This window comes from Cetorhinus maximus, unplaced genomic scaffold, assembly GCF_964194155.1.
Source record: "Cetorhinus maximus unplaced genomic scaffold, sCetMax3.hap1.1 HAP1_SCAFFOLD_2324, whole genome shotgun sequence".
Lineage (NCBI taxonomy): Eukaryota > Metazoa > Chordata > Chondrichthyes > Lamniformes > Cetorhinidae > Cetorhinus > Cetorhinus maximus.
In genome coordinates, this window is record NW_027598263.1 from 29,891 (window position 1) to 48,832 (window position 18,942).

Below are 18,942 nucleotides of genomic sequence, written 5' to 3' on the forward strand. Positions count from 1 at the left end.
GGTAACGCAGGGTCCTGATGTGCTAGAGGACCCTGGGGATTGAGGTCCAGACAGGGGTAATGGCCAAGGAGGTGACAGGGGGCTGGGAGCTGCTCAGTGTCACGGCCTTGAGTGAGGGACAGGTGACAGAGCTGGTCCCTAAAGGCCGTTAGAAAGCAGCATTCGCTATCGAACTCAAGCTATGTTTTCATATACCTCCCCCTGACCCCCCTGCAGCCGCTCGCTGCTGACCCTGGAGGCTTCCTCTCTCCACCACAGGAACGTGGCCTGTGGCCCTCAGCACCTCCAGTTCCCCATCACTGGACATCACCCAGCACCTCCAACCTGAGAGAACAGAAGAGGACAGGGAGAGGAGAAAAGAGCTAAAAGAGAGAGAGAGAGAAGTAGAAGAGAGAGGCAGAGGAAAAGAAAAAGATAGGAGAAACAGAAGGTAATAGAAAGTAAGAGAGAAGTAGAAACACAGAGACAACAAAGAGAGGTAAGAGAGAGCGTATCCTCGGAATTACCATGGAAACCACTATAAATCTATCCTCATTCAGCAATCATTTGTAACAGGATCATTTACTGGGAATGATGGATGGAAGAGATGACGGAGATAAGGATGATGGGAAACAGGAGCCGGAATGCGTCTATGAGACTAATTGTCACTGGGAAGGGTGCAGTAAAGAGTTCGATACTCAGGATCAGCTTGTGCATGTGAGTAACTGGATAAATAGGTTGGGGCAAAATTCAAATCGTAACTTGTTTTGAATTTCTGTGTGAGATGTGAATGAAGGGGTTGCCAAGCCTCCAGGTTTATTCTAGATTCTCCAGGAAGTAAAGATTAATCTCCCGGATACTGCTATAAATCAAAAAAGGTTTCTTTTTTAAAATCCCTTTACACATTTTTGCTTATTTATGATCAAATTATTGGAAATAGGGAGAAAGACTAAGAGTCAAGAGTCATCCAATCAGAGAATGATAAGCTTGTTGACGTTCCACTTGGCAAGGGAAGGAGGGACATCATGAAGATGGACCTGTTGGGTAACCAGTGGAGGGGTGGGGCCAGGTGGTGGGAGATCATGTGATCCAGGTTTCCAGCCAACCAGAGTTGATAACGAGATTTAACTGGTCACTTGAACTTTACTCACCACTGTCAGTCAGTCTGCTTCCCCCAGGCAGATGAGAATTCACATTGCTGTCTGGCATGTAAAAGATCACCTATTTCCTATGTTTCTATGTTAAAGGCACTAAACACCTAAGAGTGCAAAGCACATAGAAGCTTGCTTTGCTTTGAAATCGCTCACATTAAAGAAAAGTACTGGGTTACCTCAGGTGGAAGTTTCGAAAACCATTGTCCGATCCTTTTTAATTCACTTTGAGACATCAGTGGCAAGGCCAGTATTTCTTCTTCATCCCTAGTTAGTAAGCCCTGATATTCAACTGCTGCAGTGGGGATAGTGCTCAGCTTTGGGGTTTGTCACAGCCGAGTGCCTTGATAGGCCCACTTCATAAGGCAGTTAAGAGCCAATCACATTGGTGTGGGACTGGAGTCACGTATGTGCCAGGCTGACTCAGCAGTTGAACCAGCTGGGTTTGTTTGACAATCCACTAGTTTCACAGTTACTTTTACTGATTCTGACTTTGATTTCCACACTTGTTTTTCGACTAAATTCAGTTGTCAAACTGTCATGGCGGGATTTGAACTTCTGCCCTCTGAACTATCGGTCCAGCAATGTAACCACGACACAATCGTAGTGCACTTGGCTCCAGTATGGAAGGTGCTCCTTTTGTCCCCAGGTTTTAACTTCAAAGAGTACAAGAGATATAGTCCCAGCAAGCCAGCTCCTGGGCAGGCAAGGTTCCTGCTATTTTCCATCCCCTTTTGAAAGTACACCCATGATTTCCTGAGTCTAATCATTAAATTAGCCTTTCATTCTCATTTGGTCATCCCCTAGTTCATTAATCCTCCTGAGGTGATGGAAATAGGAACTGGAGACTATGTTGGTCCAAAGGATTGCCATCCACAAGTTAAATAAGAAAGAATGTGCATCTACATAGCATACGGACATATAAATCAGGAGCAGGAGTGGCCACTCGGCCCCTCGAGCCTGCTCCACCATTCAATAAGATCATGGCTGATCTGATAGTAACCTCAAACCTGCATCCCACCTACCGCCGATAACCTATCACCCCCTTGTTTACCAAGAATCTACCCACCTCTGCCTTAAAAATATTCAAAGACTCTGCTTCCACAGCCTTTTGAGGAAGAGACTTCCAAAGACTCACGACCCTCAGAGAAAAAAATTCCACTTCATCTCTGTTTTAAATGAGTGACCCCTTATTTTTAAACAGTGACCCCCGAGTTCTAGATTCTCCCACAAGAGGAAACATTCTCTCCACATCCACCCTGACAAGTCCCCTCAGGATCTTACATGTTTCAATCTAATTGCCTCTTAATCTTCTAAACTCCAGTGGGTACAAGCCTAGTCTGTCCAACCTTTCCTCATAAGACAACCCGTCCATTCCTGGTATTAGTCTAGTAAACCTTCTCTGAACTGCTTCTAACGCATTTACATCTTTCCTTAAATAAGGAGACCAATACTGTACACGGTACTCCAGATGTGGTCTCACCAATGCCCTGTATAATTGAAGCATAACCTCCCTACTTTTGTAACCAATTCCCCTCCCAATAAATGATAACATTCTATTAGCTTTCCTAATTACCTGCTGTACCTGCAGACTAATCTTTTGTGATTCATGCACTAGGACACCCAGATCCCTCTGAATCTCAGAGCTCTGCAATCTCTCACCATTTAGATAATCTGCTTCTCTTTTACTCTTCCTGCCAAAATGGACAATTTTACTTTTTCCTACATTATACTCCATTTGTCAGACCTTTGCCCACTCACTTAACCTATCTATATCTTTTTGTAGCCTCCTTATGTCCTCTTCACAACTTACTTTCCTACTTATCTTTGTGTCATCAGCAAATTTGGCAACCATCCCATCCCTCCCTTCATCCAAGTCATTTATATAAATTATAAGCAGTTGAGTTCCCAGCACTGATCCCTGTGACACACCACTCATCACATCCTGCCAACCAGAAAAAGACCCATTTATGCCAACTCTCTGTTTCCTGTTAGCTAGCCAATCTTCTATCCATGCCAATATGTTACCCCCTACACCATGAGCTTTTATTTTCTGCAATAACCTTTGATGTGGTACTTTATCAAATGCCTTCTGGAAATCTAAGTACAGTACATCCACTGGTTCCCCTTAATCCACAGTACATGTTACTTCCTCAAAGAACTCCAGTGAGTTGGTTAAACATGATTTCCCTTTCACAAAACCATGTTGACTCTGCCTGATGACCTTGAACTTATCTCAGTGCCCTGCTATAGCTTCTTTAATAATAGTTTCTAACATTTTCCCTATGACAGATGTTAAGCTAACTGGCCTGTAGTTTCCTGCTTTCTGTCTCCCTCCCCTTTTGAATAATGGAGTTACATTTTCTATTTTCCAATATAATGGGACCTTCCCCGAATCTGGGGAGTTTTGGAAAATTAAAACCAATGCATCAACTATCTCACCAGCTGCTTCTTTTAAGACCCTAGGATGAAGTCCATCAGGATCCGGACACTTGTCAGCCCACAGCTCCAACAATTTACTCAGTACCACTTCCCTGGTGATTGTAATTTTCCTGAGTTCCTCCCTCCCTTCCACTTCCTGATTTACAGCTATTTCTGGGATGTTACTTGTATCCTTTATAGTGAAGACTGATGCATCTGCCATTTCCCTGTTTTCCATTATCAGTTCTCCAGACTCACTTTCTATAGGACCAATGCTCACTTGGTTAACTGGTTTCTTTTTTAAATACTTATAGAAACTCTTACTCTCTTTTTATATTTCCGGCTAGCTTTCTCTCGTACTCTAATTTCTCCCTCCTTATTAATCTTTTAGTCATCCTTTGCCGTTCCTTATATTCTGTCCAATCTTCTGGCCTTTCACCTATCTTTGCACAATTATATACTTTTTCTTTAAGTTTGATACTATCTTTAACCTTTCTAGTTAACCACGGATGTATTTATTCTGTGTATTCTGAAATAGCCCCTTAAATGTCTATCACTACATCTCTATTGACCTATCCCTTAACCGAATTTGCCAATTCCCTTTAGCCAGCTCAGCTTTCATGCCCTCATAATTGCCCTTATTTAAGTTTAAAAACATAGTCTCAGACCCACTCCTCTCACCCTCAAACTGAATGTAAAATTCAATTATATTATGATCACTGCTACCTAGGGATGCCTTCACTATGAGATCATTAATTAATCCCATCTCGTCGCACAATACCAGGTCTAGTATAGCCTGGTTAAAAACAAAAAGCTAAAAGCTACTGCAGATGCTGGAAATCCAAAACAAAAACAGAATTACCTGGAAAAACTCAGCAGGTCTGGCAGCATCGGTGGAGAAGAAATCAGTTAACGTTTCGAGTCTTCATGACCCTTCGGCAGAACAGTTCTGCCAAAGGGTCATGAAGACACGAAACGTTAACTGATTTCTTCTCCACCGATGCTGCCAGACCTGCTGAGTTTTTCCAGGTAATTCTGTTTTTGTTCTAGTATAGCCTGGTCTCTGGTTGGCTCCAGAACGTGCTGTTCTAAGAAACTATCCTAGAAACACTCTATGAACTCCTCATCTAGGCTACCTTTACCCATCTGTCTTTTCCAGTCTATATGTAGATTAAAATCTCCCATGATTATCACCGTGCCTTTCTGACAAGCTCCCATTATTTCTTCCTTTATGCTCCATCCTACCATGTGGTTACTGTTAGGGGGCCTGTACACAACTCCCACAATGACTTCTTGCCTTTACCGTTTCTCATCTCTACCCAAACCATTTCCACAGCCTGGTTTCCTGAACTTAGGTCATCCCTCTCTGTTGTGTTAATACCATCATTAACTAACAGAACCTCCCCTCCACCTCCTCCTCGCTCCCTGTCCTTCCTAAACATCCTATACCCTTTAATATTCAGGTCCCAATCCATGTCCTCCTGCAGCCATGTTTCTGTAATAGCGATCAAATCGTAATTATTTATTCTATGTGCGCTCTCAGTTCATCTGTTTTGTTTCATATGCTTCATGAATTCAGATACAGAGCCTTTAGTTTTATCCTTTCATTCTTTTTATAACCTCTCATCTCATCTGTTGATTTACTGTCAGGTTTGTACACTCTATCCCTTCCTGTCATGGTCAGTTTTTCATTTCCTATAATAATACCTTTTTCTCTTGCCTTGTCTCTACTCTTTGGTTTACCACATCTTCCCAAATTTGTACCCTTGCCCCTACTACTTAGTTTAAAGCCCTCTCTACTTCCCTAGTTATGTGGCTCACAAGAACACTGGCCCCAGCACAGTTCAGGTGTAGACCATCCCAACGGTACAGATCCCACAGCCCCCAGTATTGGTGCCAGTGCCCCATGAACCAGAACCCACTTCTCCCACACCAGCCTTTCAACCAGGCATTCATCTCCCTAATCCGATTTGTCCTGTGCCAAATTGCACACGGCTCAGGTAATAATCCAGAGATCATTACCTTTTGAGGTTCTGCTTCTTAATTTGGTGCCAAGCTCCTCATATTATGTTTCCAGAATAGTTTCTGAGAACAGCATGTTCTGGAGCCAGCCACAGAGCAGGCTATACTAGGCCTGGTATTGTGCAACGAGATGGGACTGTGCAGAATCTCCTCCTTTGTCCTGCCTATGTCATTGGTCCCAACATGGACTGCTACAACTGGGTCCTCGTCCTCCAGGTTCCTCTCCAGCCCTGAACTCTGGCACCGGGCAGGCAACACAGCTGTCTGGACTCACGCTCTTTGCTGCAGAGAACAGTGTCAATCCCGCCAACTTTACTGTCCCCTATTACCACTACATTCCTTGTAACTCCCCCCACTTGAATGGCTTCCTGTACCATGGTGCCATGACCAGCTAGCCCATCCACCCTGCAGCCCCCACTCACCCAAACAAGCCTAAAAAACCTCAAACCTGTTGGACAATTGTAAGGGCTGAGGCTCCGGCCCTCTGGGTCCCCTTACCTGCCTCACTTGCAGTCACGTTCCTGTCCCTGACCAAATCAGAAGATCCTATCCTAAGGAGTGTGACTGGCTCCTGGAATAAAGTGTCCAGGCAACTTTCCCCCCTCCTGATGTACTAGAGTATCTGCAGAACCAGACTCCAGCCCAATAACTCAGAGCCAAAGTTCCTGCAGCCACAAACACTTAACTGCAGATGTGTTTGCCCTGGAACTCCCGCATCCTGCAATCGCAGCACATCACCAGCCCTGCCATCTCAACGTGTGTTAATTAATAATTGCTAGTTAAATTAATAAAGCCTACACCTCCCAATAGGTCCTGGCACTGCCAGTAAACTTTACAATACTGGTAAAACTAATAATACCAGTTACTGGTTTACCTGTTCCTTCTGCTGCCATAGTGGAAATCAAATACTGGAAACTGGGAAAGGAAAATATAGCTCCTGCTCCCCACTCAGCATACTACTTCATTCAGTAAACTTTACCTAAAACTCCTCTTTACCCCATGCACCGAATTCCCACTTTGAACCAAATTCCCAAATATACTCACTCGGTCTCAGTCTCACTCAGAGTCTGCCCTCTATGAGTGCACCCCTCTTTCACAGACAGCCCAAAGTGTTCTGCAGCCCATGAAATACTTTGGAAGTGCAGTCCCTGCTGTAATATAGGAAATGCAGCACAGCAGGATCCCACAAACAGCCAGATAATCTGCTGTAGTTAAGGGATAAATATTGACCAGGACACTGGGGAGAACTCCCCTGCTCTTCTGTGAAATAGTCCAATGGGATCTTTTACATCCACCTGAGCAGGCAGGTGGGACCTTGGTTTAATGTCTCATCCAAAAGACACCACCTCCAAAAGTGCAGCGCTCCCTCAGTACCGCACTGGGAGTACAAGCCTAAGTTATGTGCTCAAGCTAAGACTGACTAGTGGTCTTGCTTGATTTACTTGGTTGATAGAGGTACACTCCAGCGCCTTTGAAAGGTCTTTAGTCTTGAACAGCACAGGGATACTTCTAAACATAAGTTTCAAAACAGTTTATCCAGAAACAACTCAGAAAATTCTGTAGCCATTTATATCAGGTGCCAAAGCAAACATTGGACCCACTTTGCAATGTTACCAAAGTTGATGTGTGTCAGTTGGAGAATAGTCCGAGAATAAGTTTGGATAAATATGAAGCTCAGTTTGCAGTGGTCAGGAGGGTAACACTGTTTCCCATTACAGAGCAGGGGTCCTCGCTGATGGGGATTTATTTGTCTGTGCCTCGAATCCATCAAGTTTACAGGAGGCAGTTCCCCTGTTCCTCCCAATGCGCTGAACTCAGGAACACAGCAGTATCACAGCGGAGAATCGAGGTTGCGAGGCTTCCATGTACCAATGTGCAGCATGAGCACACTGCAATAGAAATCTTTCCAGTTTAATGTCCAGACAATGGGAGGAGATAGGAAACAGTTTGTTCAGTGTCACTGCCCTGGTGAGACATTTGCTTCCTAAGGAGAGAATGCCTCTCGGCACTCAGCTGGGAAATAGACAGCCAGAGTCCGATGGGAAGGTTTAGTAACCTGAGGAGCAGGTTGCTAGTTAAGAATTAAGTTGCTAGGCTATTCCACCAACCATAAAATGGAAGGTCTAAAGTGGGGGGGAAAGGGATTAAAATATCCTCCCCAAATTAGAAGAGTGGAACAGTCCCTGCTCTCTGACATCACTTCCTCAAGACCATTTTGCTTATGAATAAGTTGCTGTGTAAGAACACACACTCTACTTCAGCCAATCCCATTGAGGATTCGAGTTTGTCCATTGGGGCTTATTATTCATTATTCATTTATGGGGTGTGGGCTGGGCCAGCATTTATTACCCATCCCTAATTGCCCTCGAGAAGGTGGTGGTGAGCTGCTTGGGATTGGTAAGGACCATTTTAGTTGGTGTTTATAAAACTTTGATTATTGAGCAGCTGTGATGGTTCAACTAAACTGTGTGGTGATACTGAAGGGACTCAGGTTTGAGTTAAAGGTTGCACTGTTAGCGATAATTAAGAACCTCGGTCTGTGTTGAATTCACTGATCACTGAGCTATATTTGGTCTCAGTACTGGGCTGGGGGCATTGGAATCAGCCAGTGTTCCAATGACTCCAACTGGAAGGAAGGATTGGAGCTCAATCAAGATTAGGTTTGGCTGTGAGAGTTCCCACAGTTGAATAGGCTGCAGACACTCACTATCAAAGCTTAGACATTAAGAATGGGCACTCGGGCAATTGGAGGGCTTTTTCCTCGGGAGTGAAGAATGCAAATTAACTATCGGGTTAAAATTGTTCAGTACTTTGATCTATCCCCCTCAGAATTCTAAACTAAGGGCTATTGTAATCGGTTAGTCGCAGAAATGGATTTGGCCAGTGTCTGGACATCTTTGACTCTCTATCATTTGCAGCACATTAATAATGAGCACATTCATGGAGAGAAGAAGGAGTTTGTCTGCCACTGGCAAGAGTGTTCGAGGGAGCGGAGACCGTTTAAGGCCCAGTACATGTTGGTGGTACACATGCGACGACACACAGGAGAGAAGCCACATAAATGTACAGTAAGTCCCCACTTATTCTGAGTTATTGCTGAGTTTAAAGCTCCTTTACAAAATGTACCTGGCCAATATTTGTGTGTGTATTTACAGTTTGAAAGTTGTAACAAGGCTTATTCCAGGCTGGAGAACTTGAAAACGCACCTGAGGTCTCACACTGGAGAGAAACCGTACATTTGTGAGCATGAAGGCTGCAACAAGGCTTTCTCGAACGCTTCAGACCGAGCAAAACACCAGAATAGGACCCATTCCAATGAGGTAAAGACCCTCGCGCTCGGTTAGTCATCTGGCACAGTTTAATGTATACACAGCACTCTAGTGTCTTGTATTTATGTCCACTCCTTTTGCCAAGTGTTAGAAACAGGGACGAGGGTAGCATTGGCAGGACAGGCAGTAACCAGGGGCAGACGGGGTATATAGGGTAGAGCAATTCGCAGCAGGGTAAAGCGTGGCATAGGGAGAGCAGAGGGTGCCATCTGGTAGGGAGGGGTGGTATCAGGAAGGGCAATGGGTAACATGGGATAGCATAAAGGCACAAGGTGGCATTTGGCAGGGTAGGAGGTAACATGGGGCAGGGCAAGGGATAGAGTGGGGCAGGGTCAAAGGTGCATACCCAGGGTAAAGGGTGGCAAGGGGCAGAGCATGGGGAGGCATAGAGCCAGGGTTGGGGGCAGTGGGGGGAGAGCAGAGTGGAGATTGGAAACTGATGCTTGCTTTGCTACCAAGACCTCATCGAAGAGCTTAGTAACTAGCACCTGATTATTATAAGGAATAGATTGTGTGTCCAAACTGGACTTTCATTTTGATATCTGCACTTTAAGGCAAATATTTACCAGACAGTATAAACTGTCCAGTAAAAGGCTCCATTAATAAATCTGTTCAGGTCCTTGAAAGCTGCAGGAAATAAGATCAGAAGAAATAGAAACAGGAGTAGGCCATTCGGCCCCTCGAGCCTGCTCCGCTATTCAATACGATCATGGCTGATCTGATTGTGGCCTTAACTTCACTTTCCTTCCCATCCCCCATAACCCTCGACTCCCTTGTCGATTAAAAACCTGTAACTCAGCCTTGAATATATTCAATGACCCAGCCTCCACTGCTCTCTGGGGGAGAGAATTCCATAGACTAATGATCCTCTGAGAGAGGAAATTCCTCCTCATCTCCATCTGAAATGGGAGACTCCTTATTCTGAAACTGTGTCTCCCCACCCCCGGTTCTAGACTCTTCCATGAGGGGAATCATTCTCCCAGCACCCACCCTGTCAAGTCCCCTCAGAATCTGATATGTTTCAATAAGATCACCTCTCATTCTTCTAAACTCCGATGGGTCTAGGCCCAACCTGTTCAACCTTTCCTCATAAGACAAACCCCTTCATCCCAGGAATCAGCCGAGTGAACCTTCTGTGAACTGCATCCAATGCAAGTTTATCCCTCCTTAAATACAGAGATCAAAACTGTACACAGTATTGTAGGTGTGGTCTCACCAATGCTCTGTACAGCTGTAACAAAACCTCCCTACTTTTATACTCCATCCCCCTTGTAATAAACCCCAACATTGCATTTCCCTTCCTAATCACTTGCTGTACCTGTATGTGAACTTCTTGTGATTCATGTACCAGGACACCCAGATCCCTCTGTACTGCAGCATTCTAGAGTCTTCCACAATTTTTGTACTATCAGCAAATTTGGCTACAATACACTCAGTCCCTTCCTCCAAGTCATTAATGTAGATTGTAAATAGTTGAGGCCCAGCATTGATCCCTGTGACACTCCACTAGTTACAGTTTGTCAACCTGAAAATGACCCATTTATCCTGACTCTCTGCTTCCTGTTAGTTAGGGTTATGGATGGGTGATAAATGCTGGCCTAGCCAGCGATGCCACAACCCATGAAGAAATAAAAAGCAAGTCAATCTTCTGTCCGTGCTAATATCACACTCCCAACAATGTGAGCTGTTTTCATGTGGCACGTATCGAAAGCCTTTTGGAATTCCAAATTCACTTGGTTCCCCTTTATCCACCCTGCTTGCTAGATCCTCAAATAGCTCCAGAATCAGAGAGGAGGCCATTCAGCCCATCACGTCTGTGCTGGCCCTCTGACGGAGCAATTCACCCAGTGCCACTCCCCTGCCTTTTTCCTGTAGTCCTGCAAATATTTCCTTTTCAGATAATGATCCAAATCCCTTTTGAAAGCCTCGATTGACCCTGTCTCCCCCACACTCTCAGGCAGTGCATTCCAGACCCTAACCACTCGATTGACCCTGTCTCCCCCACACTCTCAGGCAGTGCATTCCAGACCCTAACCACTCACTGCGTGAACAAGTTTTTCCTCAAATCACCATTGTTTTTCTAATCTGTGTCCTGTGGTTCTCAAAACTTCCACCAATGAGAATGTTTTCTCATGATCTACTCTGTCCGGACCGTTCATGATTTGACCACCTCTATCAAATCATCTCTCAACCTTCTCTTCTCAAAGGACAACAGCCTCAGCTTCTCCAATCTATCTATGTAACTGAAGTTCCTCATCCCTGGAACCATTCTCGTGAATCTTTTCTTCACTCTCTCTGATGCCTTCACATCCTTCTTAAAGTGTGGTGCCCAGAACTGGACACAATTCTCCAGCTGAGGACGAATCAGTATTTTATGCTTGTTCTCAATGCCCCTATTAATAATGCGAAGGATACTGCATTACTTCAGCTACTCTCTTCCTTTTTTGTATACTTGTGGAAGCTCTTACTGTCTGTTTTTATATTTCTTGCTAGTTTTCTCTCATATTTTAATTTTCCCTCTTTAGTCATCTTTTGCTGGCTTCTAAAATTTTTCTAATCTTCTGGCCTACCATTAATCCAAGTAGCATTGTATGCCTTTCTTTTCAATTTGATAACACCCTTAGTTCATCACGGATGGAATAAATATTTGTTGGGAGTCTTTATACCTTTGTAATTGCCTTTATTCAAGTTTAAGACACCAGCTCCAGACCCATCTTTCTGACCCTCAAACTGAAAGTGAAATTCTATCATGTTATGATCACTCTTGCTTAGAGGATCCTTTACTATGAGATCATTACTTAATCCTGTCTCATTACACATCACCAAGTCTAAAGTAGCCTGTTCCCTGGTTCATTCCAGAACATATTGTTCTCAGAAACTGTCATGAGTACACTCTATGAACTTATCCTCAAGGCTACCTTTGCCAAAATCATTTGTCCAATGATTGTTGCAGTTCCTTTCTTACAAGCCCCCATCATTTCTTGATTTATACTCTGTCCTACAGTGCAGCTACTGTCAGGGAGCCTAAAATCCACTCCCACCTGTGACTTTGTTCCTTTGCTATTTCTCATCTCCACCCAAACTAATTCTACATGTTGATCCCTTGAGCCAAAATCATTTCTTGCTATGGTACTGATCTCATCCTTTATTAACAGAGTGACATGACCTCCTTTTCCATTTCTCCTGTCCTTCCGAAACATCAAACACCCCAGAATATTCAGGTCCTAGCTTTAGTCACTTTGCAACCACAGGTGGAATTTTCTGTGCCCACTGGTGTTGGGTGTGTTTGGTGGTGTGAGTGGACAATATGGTGAGAAGGTCAAAGATCAGTTTCACAACGGTGTGAAACCAGTTTGCGATTGTCCGCTCAGCCTGTCGATGGCAGGTCGCGTTCCCCGCCATCGGACATCGGGAACCTCATTATAATACATCAGCACATCATCATAAGGCCAGCCCACCGGGATCATCCGCCCCTCGCTGGATCATCCACCCACATTCACCTGATTGCACACCGATGTGTTTCACAACAGCATAGAACAGCACTTTGAGGGGAGCTCGGAGAGTGAGTGCACTGTAACGTTACACAGCGTTTGCCCAGGTCGCCTGTTGGATTTCAAGGTTGAGGCAAGTTGAGGGAGGGCAAGGACTGCCCTGTGGTTGAGATGAGTTGGGGAGGGGGTACAAGGCTGCCCTGTGGTTGAGGTGAGTTGGGGAGGGGGTACAGGGCTGCCCTGTGGTTGAGGTGAGTTGGGGAGGGGGTACAGGTCTGCTCTGTGGTTGGGGTGAGTTGGGGAGGGGGGTACAGGGCTGCCCTGTGGTTGAGGTGAGTTGGGGAGGGGGGTACAGGGCTGCCCTGTGGTTGGGGTGAGTTGGGGAGGGGGGTACAGGGCTGCCCTGTGGTTGGGGTGAGTTGGGGAGGGGGTACAGGGCTGCCCTGTGGTTGAGGTGAGTTGGGGAGGGGGTACAGGGCTGCCCTGTGGTTGAGGTGAGTTGGGGAGGGGGTACAGGGCTGCTCTGTGGTTGAGGTGAGTTGGGGAGGGGGTACAGGGCTGCCCTGTGGTTGAGGTGAGTTGGGGAGGGGGTACAGGGCTGCCCTGTGGTTGGGGTGAGTTGGGGAGGGGGTACAGGGCTGCTCTGTGGTTGAGGTGAGTTGGGGAGGGGGGTACAGGGCTGCCCTGTGGTTGAGGTGAGTTGGGGAGGGGGTACAGGGCTGCTCTGTGGTTGAGGTGAGTTGGGGAGGGGGTACAGGGCTGCCCTGTGGTTGAGGTGAGTTGGGGAGGGGGGTACAGGGCTGCTCTGTGGTTGAGGTGAGTTGGGGAGGGGGTACAGGGCTGCCCTGTGGTTGGGGTGAGTTGGGGAGGGGGTACAGGGCTGCCCTGTGGTTGAGGTGAGTTGGGGAGGGGGTACAGGGCTGCCCTGTGGTTGAGGTGAGTTGGGGAGGGGGGTACAGGGCTGCCCTGTGGTTGAGGTGAGTTGGGGAGGGGGTACAGGGCTGCTCTGTGGTTGAGGTGAGTTGGGGAGGGGGTACAGGGCTGCCCTGTGGTTGAGGTGAGTTGGGGAGGGGGTACAGGGCTGCCCTGTGGTTGAGGTGAGGTGGGGAGGGGGGTACAGGGCTGTTCTGTGGTTGAGGTGAGTTGGGGAGGGGGTACAGGGCTGCCCTGTGGTTGAGGTGAGTTGGGGAGGGGGTACAGGGCTACCCTGTGGTTGAGGTGAGTTGGGGAGGGGGTACAGGGCTGCTCTGTGGTTGAGGTGAGTTGGGGAGGGGGGTACAGGGCTGCCCTGTGGTTGAGGTGAGTTGGGGAGGGGGTACAGGGCTGCCCTGTGGTTGAGGTGAGTTGGGGAGGGGGTACAGGGCTGCCCTGTGGTTGAGGTGAGTTAGGGAGGGGGTACAGGGCTGCCCTGTGGTTGAGGGTCGTGCACAAGCACGTGTGGGGTGTGGGGGGAGGGAAGCAGCCACACATCAGGTAAACCTTGTATAAAGTGACCATTCCTCTGCAGACAGTTCAGACACAGCCACATTGACATGCGTGGAGTCGGGTCTCTAGCTTATCTACCTACTCGAGCAGAGGCATGAAAGTGCCACCAAGTGCCCCAGAGCTTTTCACCCCTCGGGCACAGACTGCAAACTGATGAGTGTTTCAGTGAACTGCAGAACAGTTGGGTGACTGGACACGTTGTACAATCTCCTTGCTAAATCTGGCCATGGGGCAGTCACTGGTGGAGGCGCTCACAGCCCCTCGCAATGTCATCATCCCGGTTTGGACCACTCTCCCCCATGGTTCAAGCTAACAGTGCAGCCTTGCAGTGTAGGTTAGGAGAATGCCTGTGTCTGAGCTGAGAGTACAGCATGCAGTCCAATGGGCAAAGCTGCTGCCAATCGGTCAGGTGGAGTGGGATGGAGGAGGGTGGGGTTTCGGGCAGCTGTGTAGCGCACTAATCTCTGGCCATCCAAGTGGTGGCCAGCACTCTCCGGGGTGTGTAAAGGGGCCTTCAGACTTAACCAAGAGAGATTCTTAGTACATCCAAGCTAACCCACACTTCTCACTCTTTCATCCTGCAGGAGGAGTACATCAGGATGATGGAGCCTGGTGAACTAGCTGGATGCCTCATGGCTTACAGAGAGCAGAGACGACGGAGAAGAGAGTGACGGAGGTGCCTGTTTGGGCAGAGGGAGGAGCAGCACCCTCAGGAAGAAGGTGAGGTTCCTGCACACGCCACTGAAGAGCCACAGTGAGAGTTGCTGGTTGGCGTCGAGCTAGACCCAGGGTCTAGAAACACCACCTTTCATTCCTGCCGATGACTGAGAACCAGTGTTGCCGTAGACGGCGCATGTCTAGGGACCTGGTCAGTCACATCTGCCACTTACTGCAGGACTTGGCACCACAAGGACATGAAGGGCATCCACTGCCAGTGGCTGTGAAAGCGACCATGGAGCTCAATTTTTACACCAGTGGCTCCTTTCAGGGCTCCACAGGTGACCTCTGTGGGATATCGCAAGCCTCCACCCACAAATGTATCCATGGGGTCATGGACACCATCTTCGCAAAGGCCACACAACTCTGTGCATTTCACCCAGGACCAGGAGAGCCAGGATACAAGAGCGATTGGATTTGCCCAGATCTCAGGTTTCCCACAGGTGCAGGGTTCCATCGACTGCACTCACATGGCACTCAGATCTCCGTGGCAACAAGCGGGCAACTATATCAACCGCAAGGGCTTCCATTCGCTGATGTTCAGCTGGTGTGTGACCACCACAAACACATCCTGCAGGTCTGTACACGGTTTCCTGGGAGTGTGCACGACTTCTACATTCTCAGTTGGTCACAGATCCCTGACATCTTCCAGGGTCCACAGAGTCTGCAGGGTTGGCTCGTCGGGGATAAGGGCTACCCACAGAGGCCATGGCTGATGACACCCGTGTGGCGGCCTCAGACTGCAGCAGAGCGAAGGTATAACGAGGCTCAAGCTGCAACTCGCAACTTGGTGGAGTAAACCATCAGGATGCTGAAGATGGGGTTCCGGTGCCTGGACCAGTCTGGTGGAGCCCTGCAATACAGTCCACAGAGGGTGTCACACATCATTATGTGATATGCTGCGCTCTTTACAACCTGGCGCTGCAATGGGGAGAGGAGCTGGCTGAGGAGGAGATAGAGGAGCTGGAGGTCTCCCCGGATGAGGAGAATGTCAATGGGGATGAGGGTGAGGGGGTCCTCAGTGGTGACGATGACGGGGATGAGGGTGAGGGGGTCCTCGAAGGCAACGATGCTGGCGATGAGGCTCTCACACTGGCCAGACGAGGCAGGCACTCGGGAGGCCCTCATAGCTGCCAGATTTGTGGAGGATGATGACGAGATGCAGTGAGGTGTCCCCGTAGATCCTCACATCGCAGCTGTGAATGTCTGACGCCAGTCTGGCTGATGGCAGCGCGAATACCCTCTGTGGTAAGGCTCCTGTCGTGGAGGTGTATTGGAGGCCCTAATAGTCGCTCGATCACAGGAGGATGATGACAACATGCAGTGAGGACACTCTATAGATCTTCACATAGTCTCTGAGAATGTCTGACTCCTGTCTGGCCGAGGTCAGCTCACTCGCGCTCTGTGATCAGGGTCATATCATAGACGCAACAGGGAAACTTTAACTTCTGATCCTATGGCATTCGTCATGAACTGTCCCCTTCAGGAGCTGGTGCACAGAGTCACTGGTCACAGATGCTGAAGAGATGGGGACCAGCCCCACCTGAAAGGTGCTGAGAACACACAGAGAGAATGAGGGAACTCTGTGACACCTGCCCACTACATTCTGGCAGCAATGACCAGCACCATCGAGGTGCAGGCATCAGTAATGTGTCCAGTGAGTGTGAGGCTGGACCATCACTGTGGTCTGAAGGTTACACACTGCACAGGGAAGAGGCCCTGGACTGAGACACCTGCCTTTATCTTGTACAGAAAGGTTTCACATCTGAGTGACACAAACACTGTTCATCAGAACAAGGAGCCATAGACAGGGAGACATTCCTGGGAGTTTATTTACAATAGTGAACATTATGTACAAGTGATTAACACCCGTGCCCAGGCTGTGTAACTACATCTTCTTAACCTTCCTAACCCTGCCGCTATGTCTTGGTGCTCCCCGGACATCCACAGCGGAGGTGGAGGCAGCCTGCTGACTGTGACACCCTGTCTATGATGACTTTGGTGGGCGTCCTCTGGAGGGCCGAGACCTGGAGGGCCCCGGCCTGCTTTCGGGGTCCTGCTGTGTGGCAGTGACACCCTCCTCGGCCTGTGGAGCTGGAGCTGCTGGGGTCACAGGAAGAGGGGATTCGGATGGGCCGGACACTCCCGGAGTCACCTGGGTGGATGGCCCCGGGGTGTGCACCTGCTGATCCTCCTCCCTATGGGTGCCCGAGGGCCCCTGGCTGACTCCTTGAGGAGAAGGGGTAGCTGGGGTGAGATCGAGCTGCCCCACACCCCTCTCGCGTACACACTGTTGGAGGCCAACTATGGCATCAGTGATGGAGTTAAGCCCGCGCAGCAGTGCAGGAGCAACGTCCTGGACCAAGGTCTCCATGGCGGCCGCCATCCTGCCAGTGTTGATCTCGGTGCGTTGCAATGTCGGCGCTATCACCTCAGACTGAAGGCAGACAGACTCCTCCATCGTGCCTTGCAATCTGAGGAGTGCAACGGACATCCCTTCCTGATGTTCCCGAGCTTGTCTTTGCAGCTCCAGCAACTGTGACATGACCGAGTCCAGAGGCTCCTCATCTGACTCGGACTCAGCAACGTTCTGGTCTCCAGCAGCTCCTCCGAGTGCCGGGGACCTGGGAAGTCCCTGCCTCCGTCTGCTGTAGATCAGACAGTGCGATGTGCTCACCAGATTGTGACCCTGAGGCTACTCTAAAGCTCGGTCCCACTGAGGTGTGTGTCTCTGCGCTGGTGGAGGGTGTGGCTGAGCGCTGTGATGGGACTTCAGGGAGGGAGCCTCCAGATTCCTCTTCAGAGGTTTCTCCGGGGCTTGTTTGGAGACCGTGGGTCATGGACTGTCGGCTGTTTCCCAGGTGTGCCTGTGAAAGCGAGGAGAGATAATCAGTGCGTGGCAGTGGCCTGTGAAACAGGCCACATCACTCACAGCGTGGTTGTCTGATGGATGTTGCACTGTTGGATCCTCACTTGGTAGAGCAGCACCGACCTCACCGTCAGCACAGGACCGGTCCCAGTCATCGCCGGCCAGCTGGATGGCTCTGTTTTCAAAGTCTGTGAGGACCTTGATTTCAGGCATTTCTCCATCAGCCTGCGACCTCCCCCTGTTGTTGTGTGCCAGCTTGTCCTGCATGAATACAGATGGAGAGAGTGTAAGCAGGATGCCTGCCGGGCCAGATGATAAGTATACCTGGCCTGTGCGGGTGGTGAGTGGTCCCATGGACGGGATGAGGACAATGACGGTGAGTGTGTGAGAGAGTGAATGGTGATGTCCCTTGAACTGGCAGTGAGTGAGATCCCTGTGGATGTGTGATGGGTTTGTGAGTGTGTGAGTTGAGAGTGATGTGAAGAGTGACTTACCCTGGTGGAACGGAGGAGATCATTCATCCTCTTGTGGCACTGGGTGGCTGTCTTCTTTGGCAGGGCGTTGGCACTGACCACCACTGCCACCACCTCCCATGCTGGATTGGTGGTGTTCCTGCCCATCCTGCAGCCAGAGCGGGGGTAGAGCCTCCCCAGTGACCAAAACACCCTTGAGGGACATGTCATTGAACCTGGGGGCTGCAGTCCTCTTGCCTTTCAGGGTAATGTCTCCCAGGCAGCAGTGATGGGCTGGAAGCACTGAGAGGTGTGTGTGCGGCTGTACTTTAAACATGGCGCCCAGCGTGATGAAGGGGTGAGGTGATGGCGTGGCGGGCGAATGAGAGTCCGCCCTCCATGGAGAAGGCGTGTTTCCCGGGAATGTATAAATAAAGAGGCCGCATTGGGACAATACAGTGTGAGAACCCACCACTGCGGCCGGCGGGTAAAACATTGTATTTCCTGCCCACAACCACACTTAGTGCCAATCTGGGACCATTCCACCCTACCTGTCGTGAATGGCTATCATATGATAACAAAATAAAAATATATGGTTATCAATTCATCTACCTGGCTATGAATGCTGCATGCATTCAGATAAAGAGCCTGTAATTCTGTCTTTTTACTACTTTCCCCTATACTGACCTTCTTTACCGGCCTCTTGTTTGTGTGCCCTGTCCCTCCCAGTCACCCTCTGGTTATCTTGACCTGAATCACTATCCTGCAACACATCTTGTCCTTTCTCATTAACTTTCTAAATCTCCCTTCACCAGAATGCCCCCCCACCCAGCCCACCCCCATCCAGCCCCCCTCACTATTTAGCTTAAAGCCCTCTCTACAGTCCTAGTTAGGTCAGAGGCTGGGAATCCTGCAGTGAGTAACTCACCTCCTGACTCCCCAAAGCCTGTCCACCATCTACAAGGCACAAGTCAGGAGTGCGATGGAATACTCCCCACTTGCCTGGATGAGTGCAGCTCCCACAAC

General features: G+C 48.7%; 1 protein-coding gene across 1 annotated transcript; it reads left to right on the forward strand.

The window, feature by feature from the left end:
* Positions 1 to 573: 573 nt before the first annotated feature.
* Positions 574 to 8,893, forward strand: LOC144677231 (zinc finger protein GLI1-like; the record flags this gene model as incomplete). The annotated part of the gene is made up of 3 exons (XM_078537410.1): positions 574 to 696; positions 8,492 to 8,641; positions 8,729 to 8,893. Coding segments are annotated over exons 1-3 (438 nt in total), but the record flags the coding sequence as incomplete, so codon positions are not given.
* Between the last annotated feature and the right edge of the window lie 10,049 nt (positions 8,894 to 18,942).